This window comes from Biomphalaria glabrata, chromosome 8 (assembly GCF_947242115.1).
Source record: "Biomphalaria glabrata chromosome 8, xgBioGlab47.1, whole genome shotgun sequence".
NCBI classification, from domain to species: domain Eukaryota; kingdom Metazoa; phylum Mollusca; class Gastropoda; family Planorbidae; genus Biomphalaria; species Biomphalaria glabrata.
In genome coordinates this window covers 1,355,540-1,373,407 of record NC_074718.1, presented here as the reverse complement: position 1 = coordinate 1,373,407, position 17,868 = coordinate 1,355,540, and the positions used below count along the sequence as shown (strand labels likewise).

General features: G+C 38.6%; 1 protein-coding gene across 8 annotated transcripts in view; it reads right to left on the bottom strand.

Moving 5' to 3' along the window:
* LOC106058577 (A disintegrin and metalloproteinase with thrombospondin motifs like) overlaps window positions 1-17,868 on the bottom strand; it is a 76,174-nt gene that overhangs the window by 45,472 nt on the left and 12,834 nt on the right. For all 8 annotated transcript variants that reach the window (XR_008779341.1, XM_056038156.1, XM_056038155.1 and 5 more), the window contains 5 exons: window positions 16,973-17,050; window positions 12,321-12,466; window positions 5,200-5,249; window positions 2,663-2,780; window positions 930-1,100 (listed from right to left, as the gene is read on the bottom strand). Coding sequence is in view for 7 of the 8 variants with exons in the window: in XM_056038156.1 (XP_055894131.1) it covers window positions 930-1,100; window positions 2,663-2,780; window positions 5,200-5,249; window positions 12,321-12,466; window positions 16,973-17,050 (563 nt within the window). In the remaining variant the exon portion in view is untranslated. The remainder of the gene's footprint in view (window positions 1-929; window positions 1,101-2,662; window positions 2,781-5,199; window positions 5,250-12,320; window positions 12,467-16,972; window positions 17,051-17,868) is intronic.

Sequence of the window (17,868 nt, the reverse complement as noted above, 5' to 3'; positions counted from 1 at the left end):
TAATAAAGAGGACTAATTCAGCTTATCAGTCAAGTGAAATTTCTTTCCCTTGTTCAAGATACCAAACAATATAATTGATTAACAATAATTAATTAACAATTGGTTATTTTATTATTATTATTATTATTATTGTGCTGGCATGTAAAATAAATAATTGTGCAAAATTTCATTTTTTTTCCCGAGATTGAGTACGGGAGAAATAACATGTTCAAACGTTTTACTAGACAGACAGAGGGAGTTGATATAAGCTTTGTAAATAGAGCAGTGAGATTCATAACAAACGAATATTCACATTTGACTAGAGTAACACCTTTAGTAAAATCACTCAATTTAGAAAGCCTTCAGGACAGAAGGCTCAAAAGTAAAGTAGCAATCATACATAAAACACTGAACCATAATCTTCAAATACAAAAACAAACAAAATTTAATAAAATACTCTGAAAGACACAAAGACAAAGGCACATTCCTCGTCCCATATGCTAGGACAAATTTGTACAAATACTCCTTCTTCCCTAGTGCTATTACAGCATGGAATGGGTTGCCTGAGCTAGCCAGGAAAACCAGTGACTTGGCAGAATTTAAGTCATTGGTTAATATGCATGACTAAATGCATGACGCGTAGTGTAATCATCTTCTTTTTTGAAGTAACGTCTGTATTATATAAGATAAGATAAGATAAATAATAAGGCGTGTCTTCGAGTCTGAAGATTAATAAGGAATGCAGTATTCCCCGTGGCCACACAGCCCCATCTGCGATCTACATACTTTGCCACATCCAGCGCAGACATAACCATTTCCCTCCTGTGGTGGATTTTAGATTTTCTCTTCGCCGTCTCCGTCTGTCTTCGACGCCACCGGAATTCAACAGATACAAGTAGATCTTTAGTTGAAACAACAACAAATGTTTTCATAACAATGTAGTAACCAACCTGGATTTCAACTTTTCCTTCAAAAAGCTGGTAAAGTAACTGACACTGCAGGGAGAGAACAGCCATGGATTATACTCTGTCCCAGGCTCTTTTTCCGCATCAGGAGAACCCATAATGTATCTCTCTGAAGGGTTGCAGAGATTGTTTTCTCCGTCGTGACGTGCTGAGAGGCTGCAAAATATGTAATGTATTCACAAGTTAAATCTCATAATACGGTTGTTTAAGAAAGTCCGTCTGCTCCTCACTCAGTTGGCAGCCTTGTTGTATACTATCCGCTCCAAAGTCTCCTGCCCGCCACAACCTACAGGAGGCATTCACTCGAATCTAATACTGCCCAGGATGGTGAATTAAAGAACGAGCAAAATTCTTTATTGAAGAATTTCACGACAAGCTAAATAATGTCAAGGACAGGGAATTGCGACTATGAATCAACTCCTAAAAATGATAATGAATGCCTGGTCATTAGCTTTAGTTGGAACGATGTCACCCACACAGCAGTTCCCCCTCTCCCAAAAGCAGTTCCCCTCTCCCCACAGCAGTTCGCCCTCTCCTACAGCAGTTCCCCCTCTCCCAAAAGCAGTTCCCCTCTCCCCACAGCAGTTCCCCCTCTCCTACAGCAGTTCCCCTCTCCCCACAGCAGTTCCCCCTCTCCCACAGCAGTTCCCCCTCTCCCACAGCATTTTCCCTTCTCCCCACAGCAGTTCCCCCTCTCCCCACAGCAGTTCCCCCTCTCCCACAGCAGTTTCCACTCTCCCCACAGCTGATGTATCCAACGAAATAAAACTTTCAACACTATCGCTAAGCGTATCATTTAATCTATGTAACAAACCTCCTTTATTTCCGCTATTAGTTCATTTGTTTATAAGTCAAAAAAGGTAGACGCGGTTGTTGAGTGGTTAAGCGCTTGGCTTCCTAGTCTTGGGGACCTGGGTTTGAATCTCGATGAAGACTGAGATTTTGAATTTCGGTATTTTTAGGGCGCCTCTAAGTGTAATCAAATCTAATAGGTACCTGACTTTGGTTGGGGAAAGCAAAGATGTAGGTCGTTGTGCTGGCCACATGACACCCTGCTCGTTAACTTTGGCCAAATAAACAGATGACCTTAACATCATCTATTCAGATCGCAAGGTCTGAAAGGGGAATTTTACTTTTATAAGAATGTTGTTATATATATATATATATATATATATATATATATATATATATATATATATATATATATATATATATTAATCACAGGACTATATATTCAGGCAAATTCATCAAATAAAGCCATTTTCTGTTAGTTTCCATTAAGATATTGTTTCAAATATCCTCGATCTAAAAAATTCACGTCTATTGAATTAAGTCATCTTATGTACATTTAAATATATTGATTACCTAGATCTTTCTAGATTATGTATCTAAAAATTGCAAATTAATAATTATGAGACTAGATGTTCAATTACTAGATCTAGATGTAAACATTTAATTATGTTACATAGGTATGATAGGTTAGGGTGTAAAATAACAACTACTTTATAACTTTATTATAACTGCTTTAGAAAACAACGCCTTGTTTCAACTTTAAAAAAATTTAACTACATTTTTTGCAGTGTTGAAATATCTCCATGATGTCCAGTCTAGATATAATATTTATGGACGTTAGCCGGTGTTTAATGCTTGTACAATTCATATAATAAATAACGTAGAATAATAAAAGCCTTCCAACAAAGTAAATAGCAAAGAATTACCCATGAGCCAGTTCATGTGCTACCGTATCTATAGTATAGGTAGAATAGCCTTCGCGATCTTCTATCATAGAAGAGCTTCCTCCGTTTGTTAGGCACATTTCGTTATTATAAGCAATCCCTGAGAGAAATTAGGATTCGGTTATTAGAACATAGGTTTAGGTTTTGTTCTGGATATGGTTTTGCATATGATCTTTCAGATTTGTAAACAAGTGATTGTTCATGCTAAGTTGATAAGTAAATTGTGATATCATAGGTGTTATTTTACCTATTTCAAATAATAATATTAGAATAATACTACTGAATAATTATCAAATATTACAGTAAAATTAAGTTCCATTTCCCCCATAAAGGAAATAATCTGACAGAAGATGGCCTAACCCACAGGAGCCGAATACGAAAAGGAAACTTAAATAGACAGTTATGCTCCTATTTAGATCACTCAATCCTCATGCTCGGCTTCTCAGGCGCTCTCAAGGGATAAAACGATTGTTAATAAGTTGAACAGATGTATTTACATGGACAAATGACTTCCGCTTTACTAACTTGAGCGTCTCTCTTGTCACTATTCTTAGAGCATCTTTAGTCTTGTACTTTCTGTCTTTGTCAGACTACACGTTTGGTTCCGATATTGCTACTTATTAAATTTCCTAAATCTATCTATGACTCAATAACGCTCTACAAAAAAAAAAAAGGCTTGGTCGACACTAGATGTAACAAAATATGAAGGTTGCGACTGGGTTTCGTAGTCAAATTATTTTAATCTTCGGAATCGAAGACAATGCTTTAATTTTTTTTTCGCTGTTTTTTTTTTCCATTTACCTTTTACCTTTACCTATGCCTTAGTCTGTTGGACCGTTGGGGCACCATGCAAGATTCGTCGACCGTCTTTCTCCATTCCTCTCTGTTTTTTTGCCTCAGTTAGAACCTCTTTCAATGGCAGGCCCGTCCATTCGTTTATGTTGTCCTCCCATCGCTTTCCCTGTCTGACTCTTTTTTTTTCCTGGTACTGTCTCCTGAAGGAAGGTCTTTGCGAGCCCCGAAGATATTGTAATATTGCCATAATATTGCCATAGCTTGCGTTTTGTTTTACAATAGTCAGCAGGTCATCATGGGGTCCAATCGCTGCAGTAACCCTGTCTCCAATCTCTTGGTTTGTGATGCGGTCTTTGAATGTGATACCCTAGGATCCTTCTGTAGCATCTCAATTCCATTGCTAGGATTCTCCTCTAGCTCTGCAGTCAGCGTCCAAGACTCACAAGCATATAAAAATGTGGCCATGACCAGGGAGCGCATCAGTCTGTTTTTGGTGCCGAGAGCTAAGCCTTTGTCTTTCCATATTATTTTATGTTTTAAAAGTGCTGCCGTGAACTGTGCAATTCGAGCCAGTAGTTCACATTTCATTTAGGGCCACCAAATGCAGTTCCCCTAGGGCCTCGATTTATCTAAGGCCGGCACTGGAGGCAAGAAAAGTGATAACTCAAGGTGTCTGACCAGCTTTAAAAAGTGAACACTAAAGAGGACACGTAAATGAACAACATAAAATAGACGTTCATGAACATCTTGCACACAAGCTCAAAGTAGAAATCTTGAGCTGAATTGTGAATAGAAGAACTTGAATGTGTAAAGCTTAGACTTAGAAGAAAGACTCATTCCAATGATAAGGACTACAGGAAATTGATTAAATGAGAAATCATAGACCATCAAACGGCTTCATTAGTGAAGACTTCATTTAAAAACAACTTAAATTTTACTTGTTCGATTTGTTATTTCACTGCGAATCTTGAATCACGGTCTAATGAAGTCATCAGTCAAAACAAAGAGACCCACATTGAGAACTTTTAGCAAGAAAAAGGAAATACGTTTAAAATATGACCACAGCGTTACGTCCCACTACATGTCTGCCTGCTCGTGCGGTATGCTCGCCGGACTGTCGTTCCGTTGTCTCCATGGTCCAGGGTTCCTACCCTGCCCGCTGCCATCCCCCGTCCTCCTGCGGGAGGTTTGGACTAGGAAATAGATTCTCTTCAACTCTGAAGGAACATCCAAAACATGTCAAACATTTGACACTTCAAAACAACGTGTTAACTGTAGAATACATACACTCACATTGCATCTGGTTCGTGGAAAAAAAAACAAAAAAACAAATTAAATTTAAATACGTATTATTATTATAGCTTTTATATAGCGCTACTTTCATGCTTATAGCATGCTCAGAGCGCTTTGGTCCAATCTCATTTGTGGACCGGTGGGGGGGGGAGGGGGTATCTAGGAGTTGGTTTTCCGTGCTGCCTTTAGGCGCTCAGTAAACGCAACTCTGCCCGAGTCGGGTGTCGAACCTCGAGCCCCCTTCTAGGTAGCCAAGACAAGCCAAGTTCAAGCGCACTTAGCCTCTCGACCACGCTTCCCACAAATTAAATTATTAAGTATTAAGCTGTTGTAACAAATTAATTCTCAACCAACATTCTGGAAGGAAGTATGATCATGAGCTGAGGTAGGCCTACTGTCTAAAGACATTAACCCGAAAAGAGAGCACTTACCTAAGGTATTTTGTTTATCATTGTTATTGTCCAATGTATAGAGGTCATAACTGTAATGAAAAGAATGGATACGAAATTGTTCGTTATTAATGTTAAATGTACTGAACTGAATTTAAATGACTCTATTTTTACCAAGCTTAAAATCAACTCATTCTGTCTGCCTTGTAAAAAGTTTGTACACTCTTTGGCTCAATCTCGGATCAAGTCGACCCTAACCCTATATGCAGTACTTTTTTGTAAAAAAAAAAAATAGGTGCCGGTACTCAGTGATGGATTGCCTAACTTTAAATTACTAATAAATTAATAATAAACGTTAAAATACCAGAAAAGTAATAATTTTCCCCACATTGAAAAAGGTGAGAAAGGTGCTGGTCCGCCGTACTGGTGCTAGGAGAGTTTTTGTGAGGGTGGATTATAGTGATATGAATAATGCACCTGAATATCACGTGATCAGGTCATGAGATCTTGTAGAAAGGACTGGCGTTTTTGTGATTTTTCAAGATTGCCTTGGTAGACCAATAAAAAAAAAGAACGAGTAGGTCAGAGAGACAATTTAGTTTCGTACATTCACCCCTCAGTGACGTCAGTTCAGTGAAACCCCGAGCAAAAGTAGAACGAGAGTGTAGGACGAGACAGAGAAACTAGTTCAGTCCAGCAATTACAGTCAGTCGTTTTGTGTTGCTTCTCATAAAGTACTTCAGTATTACACGCAGTAAAAGAAGTAAAACATTATTTGAAAGGGGAGTGCTCAAGTTCATAAGTTGTTTGTTTTGTGTTGAGCAGTGTTTGCTGAGAGGCTGATAAAAAGAGATGCAACATTGGTGTCTTAAAGTAGAATTTTCTATGGCTTTTATGAAAATGATCCACGAACTTGAATTCAAAGTGCTGAAACAATAAATACGATGACAAAGACTGAAATGCTTTAAAAGAAAGCCTTCAGGACAGAAGGCTCAAAAGTAAAGTAGCAATCATACATAAAACACTGAACCATAATCTTCAAATACAAAAACCAAAATTTAATAAAATACTCTGAAAGACACAAAGATAAAGGCACATTCCTCGTCCCATATGCTAGGACAAATTTGTACAAACACTCCTTCTTCCCTAGTGCTATTAGAGCATGGAATGGGTTGCCTGAGCTAGCCAGGAAAAACCAGTGACTTGGCTGCATTTAAGTCATTGGTTAATATGCATGACTAAATGCATGACGCGTAGGACGTAATCATCTTCTTTTTTGACGTAACGTCTGTATTATATAAGATAAGAAACAAGGAAACTCTTTAAAAAATGTCTCCAGCTAGCTCTGATGGAAGATTAAGAGGACCTGGACACCTGACTGTTTGTAGATCAACCAAGCGCCATTTTGAACAAGGTCATTGAACAGATCTAACGAACAGATCTGTACCATAGTTGAAATTTAACTTGAGATATGGATAAATGTACTATGCTTAGCAAGGCAGGTGAACCTATAGGTACCATGCTTAATAAGACAGATGAATCAATAGGTACCATGCTCAATAAACAGGTGAATCAATAGGTGCCATGTTTAACAAGACAGATGAATCAATAGATACCATGCTCAATAAACTGATGAATCAATAGGTACCAAAAATAAAACATGAATCAATATGTACCATGCTCAATAAGACAGTGGAATCAATAGGTACCATGCTCAATAAACAGATGAATCAATAGGTACCATGCTCAATAAACAGATGAATCAATATGTACCATGCTCAATAAACAGATGAATCAATAGGTACCATGCTCAATAAACAGATGAATCAATAGGTACCATGCTCAATAAGACAGATGAATCAATATTTACCATGCTCAATAAGACAGGTGAATCAATAGGTACCATGTTTAACAAGACAGATGAATCAATAGGTACCATGATCAATAAACAGATGAATCAATAGGTACCATGCTCAATAAGACAGATGAATCAATATGTACAGTGCTCAATAAGACAGATGAATCAATAGGTACCATGCTTAATAAACAGATGAATAGGTACCATGCTCAATAAGACATATGAATCAATAGGTACCATGCTCAATAAGACAGATGAATCAATATTTACCATGCTCAATAAGACAGATAAATCAATAGGTACCATGCTCAATAAGACAGATGAATCAATATGTACCATGCTCAATAAGACAGATGAATCAATAGGTACCAGGGGCGGACTGGGTGTCTAAATCAGCCCGGGCATGTCTATACAATCGGGCCCACAAATTCTATATCATATGATAGGCATCCATTTCTAGGTGTGCCTGTCCTCAAAATCATTATAATAAGTTTGATAATGTATGCATGCATACAGTGAAACCAATATCTATATACAAAATATAGGCCTTATGTTGCTTTTTAATCGCTAAGTATGTAGGCCCTAAAACAATGAAGCCTACTACTAGCACTGTCAACGAATAATTACATTATTTCGGAAAATGTGTTAAATTAAAATAGTATTACACTGTAGAGTCTGTGAAAGATTTCTTTTTAAACATTACGCCCAGAAGGCCTTTTTATAAGAGAATACTATAAAAACCTTTAACAATTTGATATATGCCGTAATGGCATCGATGCAGCCATTTCGGTGGCCCTACCGGCCCATTTTGGTACCGGCCCACCGGGCATTTGCCCAGATGCCCATATAGCCAGTCCGCCCCTGATAGGTACCATGCTTAATAAACAGATGAATCAATAGGTACCATGCTCAATAAACAGATGAATCAATATGTACCATGCTCAATAAGACAGATGAATCAATATGTACAGAGCTCAATAAGACAGATGAATCAATAGGTACCATGCTTAATAAACAGATGAATCAATATTTACTATGCTTAATAAGACAGATGAGTCAATAGGTACCATGCTCAATAAACAGGTGAATCAATAGGTATCATGCTCAATAAGACAAATAAATCAATAGGTACTATGCTCAATAAACAGATGAATCAATAGGTACCATGCTCAATAAGACATATGAATCAATAGGTACCATGCTCAATTAACAGATGAATCAATAGGTACCATGCTCAATAAACAGATGAATCAATAGGTACCATGCTCAATAAACAGATGAATCAATAGGTGCCATGCTTAATAAGACAGATAAATAAATATGTACCATGCTCAATAAACAGATGAATCAATAGGTACCATGCTTAATAAACAGATGAATCAATAAGTACCATGCTCAATAAGACAGATGAATCAATAGGTACCATGCTCAATAAGACAGATGAATCAATAGGTACTATGCTCAATAAACAGGTGAATCAATAGGTACTATGCTCAATAAGACAGATGAATCAATAGGTACCATGCTCGATAAACAGGTGAATCAATAGGTACCATGCTCAATAAACAGATGAATCAATAGGTACCATGCTCAATAAGACAGATGAATCAATAGGTACCATGCTCAATAAACAGATGAATCAATAGGTACCATGCTCAATAAACAGATGAATCAATAGGTACCATGCTCAATAAGACAGATGAATCAATAGGTGCCATGCTTAATAAGACAGATAAATCAATAGGTACCATGCTCAATAAACAGATGAATCAATAGGTACCATGCTTAATAAACAGATGAATCAATAGGTACCATGCTCAATAAGACAGATGAATCAATAGGTACCATGTTCAATAAGACAGATGAATCAATACGTACCATGCTTAATAAACAGATGAATCAATAGGTACCATGCTCAATAAGACAGATGAATCAATAGGTACCATGCTCAATAAGACAGATGAATCAATAGGTACCATGCTCAATAAACAGGTGAATCAATAGGTACCATGCTCAATAAGACAGATGAATCAATAGGTACTATGCTCAATAAGACAGGTGAATCAATAGGTACCATGCTCCATAAACAGATGAATCAATAGGTACCATGCTCCATAAACAGATGAATCAATAGGTGCCATGCTCCATAAACAGATGAATCAATAGGTACCATGCTCCATAAACAGATGAATCAATAGGTACCATGCTCCATAAACAGATGAATCAATAGGTACCATGCTCCATAAACAGATGAATCAATAGGTACCATGATCCATAATAGATAGATGAACTGTTAGGAACCATACTTAAAAGACATACGAACTGACAGAAACCATGCTTAACAAGACAGATGAAATAATGGGTACCACGTTTAACAAGACAGATGAACTAATAGGTACCATGTTTAACAAGACAATCAATAGGTACCATGTTGGCTACCATGTCAAAAAGAGACTTAACCGAGACGCTGGTGATATTAGCGTTGTCTGTGATAGCAATTCCTACGAATGTAGATCCCACGACAAGAAGCTTACGATTACTGTGAACTATCACAATCTTAAAGATATCAACGCGAATCCTGCACTCAAGCGTTTAACAAAAGCTGAGACTCAAGTGCGAAATCGAATACTAGGAAACTAACCAACATGGTCTGGAGCCAACAGAATTATGTTCAGATACCAAGATCAGTGGGATGCTGATCAGGAAAACCAAATGTAATATATAACATTTTTTTTTTCAACAAATAACTAAATTTTGTGGATAAATGTTAATCGGCATGTACAAAAAAATATTTTGTTTCCTTGATATAATTTCCCTTACATTCATTCATCATCATAGAAATAACCAAATGTCTCTCGAGAATAGGTGTCAGCAGTGAGATGAACCACTGTCGTTCTACGAGATGAACCACTGTCGTTCTACGAGATGAACCACTGTCGTTCTACGAGATGAACCACAGTCGTTCTACGACATGAACCACAGTCGTTCTACGAGATGAACCACAGTCGTTCTACGAGATGAACCACAATCGTTCTACGAGATGAACCACAATCGTTCTACGAGATGAACCACAGTCGTTCTACGACATGAACCACAGTCGTTCTACGAGATGAACCACAATCGTTCTACGAGATGAACCACAATCGTTCTACGAGATGAACCACTGTCGTTCTACGAGATGAACCACAATCGTTCTACGAGATGAACCACAATCGTTCTACGAGATGAACCACTGTCGTTCTACGACATGAACCACAGTCGTTCTACGAGATGAACCACAATCGTTCTACTAGATGAACCACTGTTGTACTACGAGATGAACCACTGTCGTTCTACGAGATGAACCCCAGTCGTTCTACGAGATGAACCACAATCGTTCTACGAGATGAACCACTGTCATTCTACGAGATGAACCCCAGTCGTTCTACGAGATGAACCACTGTCGTTCTACGAGATGAACCACAATCGTTCTACGAGATGAACCACAATCGTTCTACGAGATGAACCACTGTCGTTCTACGAGATGAACCACTGTCGTTCTACGAGATGAACCACTGTCGTTCTACGACATGAACCACAGTCGTTCTACGAGATGAACCACAATCGTTCTACTAGATGAACCACTGTTGTACTACGAGATGAACCACTGTCGTTCTACGAGATGAACCCCAGTCGTTCTACGAGATGAACCACAATCGTTCTACGAGATGAACCACTGTCATTCTACGAGATGAACCCCAGTCGTTCTACGAGATGAACCACAATCGTTCTACGAGATGAACCACTGTCGTTCTACGAGATGAACCACTGTCGTTCTACGACATGAACCACAGTCGTTCTACGAGATGAGCCACAGTCGTTCTACGAGATGAACCACTGTCGTTCTACGAGATGAACCACTGTTGTACTACGAGATGAACCACTGTCGTTCTACGAGATGAACCACAGTCGTTCTAAGAGATGAACCACAATCGTTCTACGAGATGAACCACTGTCGTTCTACGAGATGAACCACTGTTGTACTACGAGATGAACCACAGTCGTTATACGAGATGAACCACAGTCGTTCTAAGAGATGAACCACAATCGTTCTACGAGATGAACCACAATCGTTCTACGACATGAACCACTGTCGTTCTACGAGATGAACCACAGTCGTTCTACGAGATGAACCACAGTCGTTCTACGAGATGAACCACAATCGTTCTACGAGATGAACCACTGTCGTTCTACGAGATGAACCACTGTCGTTCTAAGACTTAGGAAGGGCAAGGATGTATTAATTTTCTTATTAATTATAAACGTTACTTCAATAGAGAAGATGATTACATTTTAGGCGTATTTATGTATCAATTTAGTCATACATGTTTATAAGTCACTTGAAATATGCCAAGTCGTTGCTTTTCCTGACTGATTAAGGCAGCCCATACTATCCGCTAATAGCACTAGGGAAGAGAGAGCACTTGTGCAAACTTCCATATGGAATAAGAAATGTGCCTTTATCTGTGTGTCTTTGATTGATGAATTGTTTTCAAAAGAGTAGGCTATATTTATGCGAAAAAGAAAACCTTGCATCATTAACTTTAAAACAAAAGGTATTGTTTGAAACTTGGTGGTGACACAGGTGGTCGTAACAGTATGTGTTTTTAGCCTACCCAAATCGCCCCAGTCTAGCACAGGACGAGCGGTCAACCGTGACCAGCGACAATACTCGCCAGTTCGGCAAGGACCAGTGTTGTAAATATTACGTACGCAGGTCACGGCGGAAGTGATCAACTGGTAGTGGTCAAGAAGATTCGAGAAGGCCAGTTAAGACCCTATATAAGAGCGATTGTGAGGCCTGAGTTGTGAGGTTCTTAAGTTCGTTGTGTCGTGTGGTGCATTCTGCAGAGAGCCAGGATAGTGGACATTCGTAGCAGTATTTTTTACAAAAGATTTTTAAAAAGCCATTGTACCAGAACTTTGCAATATTTAAAATATAATATCAGATTTTTTAAATATCTGTCTAGTTTTTTTTTTTTTTTTTTTGGGGGGGGAGGGGGGGGAGGGGGCTTAAACGAAGGACGGACCAACCACGCAAGACTATTAGCGGCTTTTTCTTTTTTTTTTTTTTTTAGGTTTGTTGGGGGGGGGCGGGGCTACGTGGTGCTCTATCTCTTCTATATAATTTACGATCTGATGTTTACTTCATGATGGTTGCCACGTGACAGTTTGTTTCGTTGTTTTATCAATAAGATCACGTGACTAAATGTTGTTTGTTTACGATTGGTGAACGAGGTCCATTAAATGTAGGGAAACTTCTTACCCGGTAAACAACATCACGTGATCATAAATGCCAACGATGCTCCGCCCAGCGCCTATAATAAATGCTCGTAGATCAGGTAACGCTGTGTCTCCATAGATCTCATCGTCACTAGCGTGCCTGTCTATAAAACTTGAAGAAGCGACCGTCTGGGGGAGAAATCAGTTACTCTTTTGTATTAGGTATTTATTCGAAAAGAAAAAAAATAATAATTCAAACAATTGGTAAGGTTCTTCATTAAACAAACACATTAAAAACGAAGGCAAATGAAAAAGTAGACATTCTGGTCCAAGATAAGATTAAATAAGATAAGATAAGACAATTTTTATTGATCCAACAAATGGAAATTCTGTTAGACTACAATTGACCACCTCAGCGTAACTACTGTTTTGTAAAATGTTTTACATGTTTCGGATGTTCCTTCAGAGTTGAAGATAATTACTTCCTAGTCCAAACCTCCCGCAGGACGACGGGGGATGGGAGCGGACAGGGTTTGAACCCGGGACCATCGATAAATCTGAATGACAGTCCAGCGTGCAAACCGCACGACCAGGCAGCCATACTGTACAATAACAATATAGATGAAGAATTCGAGCAACATTTTGAAACATATACACATTCACAACCAGCACATTATGAATTTGACTTCAATGTACTTCTCGATGACGACAGCTGATCTTGTAACATTCTAACCGAAATTTGGAATAAGGGAATTTTTTAAATCTTTCTGTTTTAGTCCTAATGGAAATGAGAAGACCACTCCGTTCAGATCTTATGTAACAGTGGTTTAATAAGTGCAGGTTGTCTTTAAGAATCGTGTTTTGGAAAAGCATCTTTCATGAAAACGCTTTTCAAGAGATGGTAGCTGTATTTGAGTGATATACGATGCTTTTTGAGTTAGTCTATTTACTCTAAGTCTTTGTGCCAGTGAAGTATTACCATACCAGCAGGTGATGGCAAAGTTAATTAGACTGCTGATGGTTGCTGTGTAGAAAAGTTTGATTATTGTTTTGTCGATGTTAAATTTTCTTAGCTTTCTGAGATAGAAGAGTCGCTGGTGATTTTTCGTGTAGAGGTTATGATAGCGTCCACTTTCGTCTTGTTGTTGATGGTTGTACCTAGATATTTATATTCTTGTACTTGCTCTATGGCTTGGTTTGTGTATCTGAATTTCTGCAATATGGCCTTTATTTTTCCTAAAATAAGTAATCATTTCTTTAATTTTTTGAACATTTAAAGTTAAAAAGTTATCTATACACCATTGGTAAAAAGTGTTAATTGTTGAATGGTACATATTTTCGTCACCTGCAATAAGGCCAATGATTGCTGTGTCGTCAGCAAATTTTATGATGGGAGTGTCAGCTGACAGGCTGTGAATGTCATTTGTGTATATGGTATACAATACTGGTGACAGGACGCACCCCTGCGGCGCTCCATTTCTAAGTTCTCTCGTGCCTGACACATGCCCGTTCACTTTTACATATTGTGGGCGTTTGATGTGCAGATCTGGACTCCAAGCTTGTATGTTTTTGCTAACGTTCAGTTCAGATAGTTTTTGTTTCATGGATGGTTTGAATGGTGTTGAATGCGGATGAAAAATCTACGAATAATACTCTGGCGTAGTGTCTCTGAGTATCAAGATGATGGTATAGATAATTCAGCATGAATAGTATTGCATCTTCTGTACTTCTTGACGGTTTGTAAGCGAACTGGTGCGGGTCAAGACGTGTTTCGACTTCTTTCAGTAGATGTTTTAAAATCATTTTCTCCAGGAGCTTCATTGGAATTGATGTAAGTGCTAAGGGACGTAGGTCGTTGTTGGAAGCAATGATCTTCTTTTTGGGTACTGGAATTATTTCAGATGTCTTTCAAATGGAAGAAATTGTGTGCGTTTGCCAGGACTTGTTGAATTTAGCACAAAAGATATAAGCCAGTTGTTACGCACATAGCTTTACAAGTTTGCCACATAATTTATCATGTCGTGGTACTTTGGCGGTGTTTACTTGTTTAAATATTTTAGTCACTTCTTGTTTATTAAACAGTTCTTGAGACTGGTTTATATTGCTGTTTTCAAATGATGCCAATAAATCATTGTGGTCTTTTTCGAAGTTGTGGCAGTCAAACCGGCTGTAGAAATCATTTAATTCATTGGCAAATTCGTTATTGTCAGCGACGCACATTGGCTCGCGCTTAGGTACGTAGCTAGTAATTTGTTTCAAGCCACTCCAACAAGCTTTAGAGTTATTTTTCTTGAAAGAGCTTTCAATTTTTTCCTTGAATCTCTCTTTTCCTTGAAATAATTTCTTTTTAAGGGCTCTTTTGGCTGAGATGAATTCAGAAGAACTGCTCTTGAACATTCTTTTTTTGTATAGAATCGCTTCCTATATTTCTTTGGTCATCCAAGGTCTATTATTACTGAATGTTTTAATTTTCTTCTTTGGTATAATCATGTTTTCACAGAACTGGATGTACGAATTAACAGTTGTGGTAAGTTCATCTGTCTGGGCAGTTGTTTACAAACATGTCCCAATCTGTTTGCTCAAGACAACTTTGTGGCTGTAAAACAGCGTCGTCAGACCATGACTGGATGGACTGGACTTTGGGTTTGGTTTTGTTTTTTAAACCGTTTTGTAAGTAGGTGTAAGATGGATCATTGTGTGGTTCGACTCTCCGACAGTCTCCGAGGGGGAATAACGACCGAGATGTGTAGGCCATTTGTATGTTGCTATAACACATGTCCAAGGTTTTATCGTGCCTTGTAGGATAATCAACATATTGAGTATATGTTGGCAAGTGTTGGGCTAGCGAAAGCCTCGTTTGTTCTGTTTGTCTGTGTGTTGATGGGCTCATGGCGGTATGTTATGTATCGGCCATTTGTTTCCAAGATGGCGGGTGTGTACATAGATTCATTGATGATCATATTATTCATGCTATCCAGATAGATAGAATAATAAATAAATACATTTTGAGAAAACAAATGTAAATTCCTCTCTATCCGAAAAAAATAAAGAAAATAATAGAGAGTAGAATAACAGCGAAATAGACCAGCACACACTACAATTAGGGATAGGATATAATTATCTTCAGAACATCTGAGCGGTCATACGAAACATGTAAAACAAAACAGTGCAAAAAATTATTGGGGCACTACAATAGGAAAACGGTTCAAGATTTCGGCTTTTAGTAATTAGTAAAGTCATTGGTCAGTAATTGGTCAAAATTAGTAAAGTCATTGATCAGTAATCAGTAATCATTTGTCAGTAATTAACAAAGTCAATGATGCTTATTCTAAGATCACTGTGCTCGGATGTTTTTGTTAGTCAAGTTTTTTTTTTTTACTACTTCTATGATTTCAACAAGTTAATTGTGTTTGATGGAAATATTTGTCATTGCTGACTCGTTTATTTTATTGGATGGTGTCACAGCCTGGTTCTTGTTATAGGCGTGATGACGCGAATGTCTCTGTGCGTTGTAGATACCTCTTCTGGTACTACTATAATGTTCTCTGGCTTGTTAACTAAATACTTTCTCACACGCACTAGAGTTGCAGGTGCTGTGAGAACACTAACATACTGGACTCTCCGACCTCAACATTGAGTATCATTAATAGACACATGGATTTGATTCACATAATAATTCACAAAAGATATTGGCGACTTCAGCCATCACAAATTTCATCCAAAGAAATAACTTGTGTAATAATCACTTTCTACTTATACTTTCTACTCGAGGAGATATCAACGCTCCTCTCTCTTGTACAAGAGTCCACCGTTAACTGAGGTGTCCACCTCGTGGTCAGCTTCCGACCAAGAAAATCTCGTGGTAACTGCACGGAATAGTTCAGTGACTACTAGTCACCAAATATTACAGGGGTTCTAAAACTGATATATGACAGATGGGGTTTTAAAAAGTTAAATTTTCAACATTTTGCCGAATCCCTTCCTCTAGCGATCGTTTTCCACCCGAGTGCCAGGTTGAGGCAGAGTACCCGGGCATCATAGACCAGCGCAACCGATTCGAAAACCCCATTAGTAGTGACCCATGCTGAGAGACTGAGAGAACTCCCTTAGAGCATGTGCAAGGAAGCGGTCAGTAAGTTTTAAGGTCGCCTTTTCCCCGTACAAGGACAGACCAAATGCCGCACACCGCACACGAACCAGTTCTCTCTCTCTCTTTTAGATCTTCTTTCTAACAGAAGAGCAACATTCATAAAGTAAGTGGTGTCTTGTTTCCACGTCCTCGGTGCAGTGGCGACACACCGTGTGTCGTAGTTTCCTCGAAACCGTCCAGCGCCATCACTCGTGCGTACTGGAGTCTTTGTCTTCACCTTGTCCAAGGGGAGATAAGGATAAAAAAAAATAGGGCAACTTTTTATGTGGTCAAGTGATTTAGATCTAGTTGAAAATAACAAGGGACAGGAGAGGCTTAGTGTTATGGTCAAACCGTTGGCCGAAGAAACATCATCTGCTTTATAGATCGCTAGGTCTAAACGGGGAAATTAAATATGGGGGAGCCTTCGGTAAAAGTTTGAGAAACACTGCTAAAAAAAGTAGCCTATATATAAATCTGGATATATTAATTATTATACGTGGTCAAATTTTCTACTAATTTTATGTTTTAAAAATAAATCTAGTACTATTAATTATTTTCACTACCTGAAGAACGTATACTTTACTTAGAAGAATATGAATCGTATACTCTGGATGTTTGATGCCTTCATACAGCATATCGGCCTGAAAAAAAGAAACATCTTCACAATAAGTCAGTAACTAGATTATATGTGGATCTACCTTTAAATCAAGATTTTTAAACATCGTACTCATTATGCTTCAAGCAAATTTCAAGAGGGAAAGTTACCGGCAAAAAATACTAGTTGATTAAGGGCACGGAGTAGGTTTTAGGTATCTGTATAGTTCCTGTATAGTACTCGTAGCATTGCGCTCTGGCTCAATCTCTTTGATCTGAAGAAGGGAGAATCTGGAGAGGGGAGAATCTGGAGAGGGGAGAATCTGGAGAGGGGAGAAACTGGAGAGGGGAGAAACTGGTGAGGGGAGAAACTGGAGAGGGGAGAAACTGGAGAGGGGAGAAACTGGTGAGGGGAGAAACTGGAGAGGGGAGAAACTGGAGAGGGGAGAAACTGGTGAGGGGAGAAACTGGAGAGGGGAGAAACTGGAGAGGGGAGAAACTGGAGAGGGGAGAAACTGGAGAGGGGAGAAACTGGTGAGGGGAGAAACTGGAGAGGGGAGAAACTGGAGAGGGGAGAAACTAGAAAATCTTTCTGTGTAGCCTTTATGCGCTCAGCAAACACAACTCAGCTCGGATATACATTTCTAAGTCTATATGGGGGATTCAAACTCGAGCCCTCTCAGGTAGCCGAGACACACCACTCAACGAAATAAGAAACGAATTCACATATTATTTAAGATGTTTATGTTGCACTCAAGTTGCTAAACAGTTTCAAGGACGCACTCAAGTTGCTAAACAATGTCAAGGACGCACTTAAGTTGCTAAACAGTTTCAAGGACGCACTTTAGTTGCTAAACAATGTCAA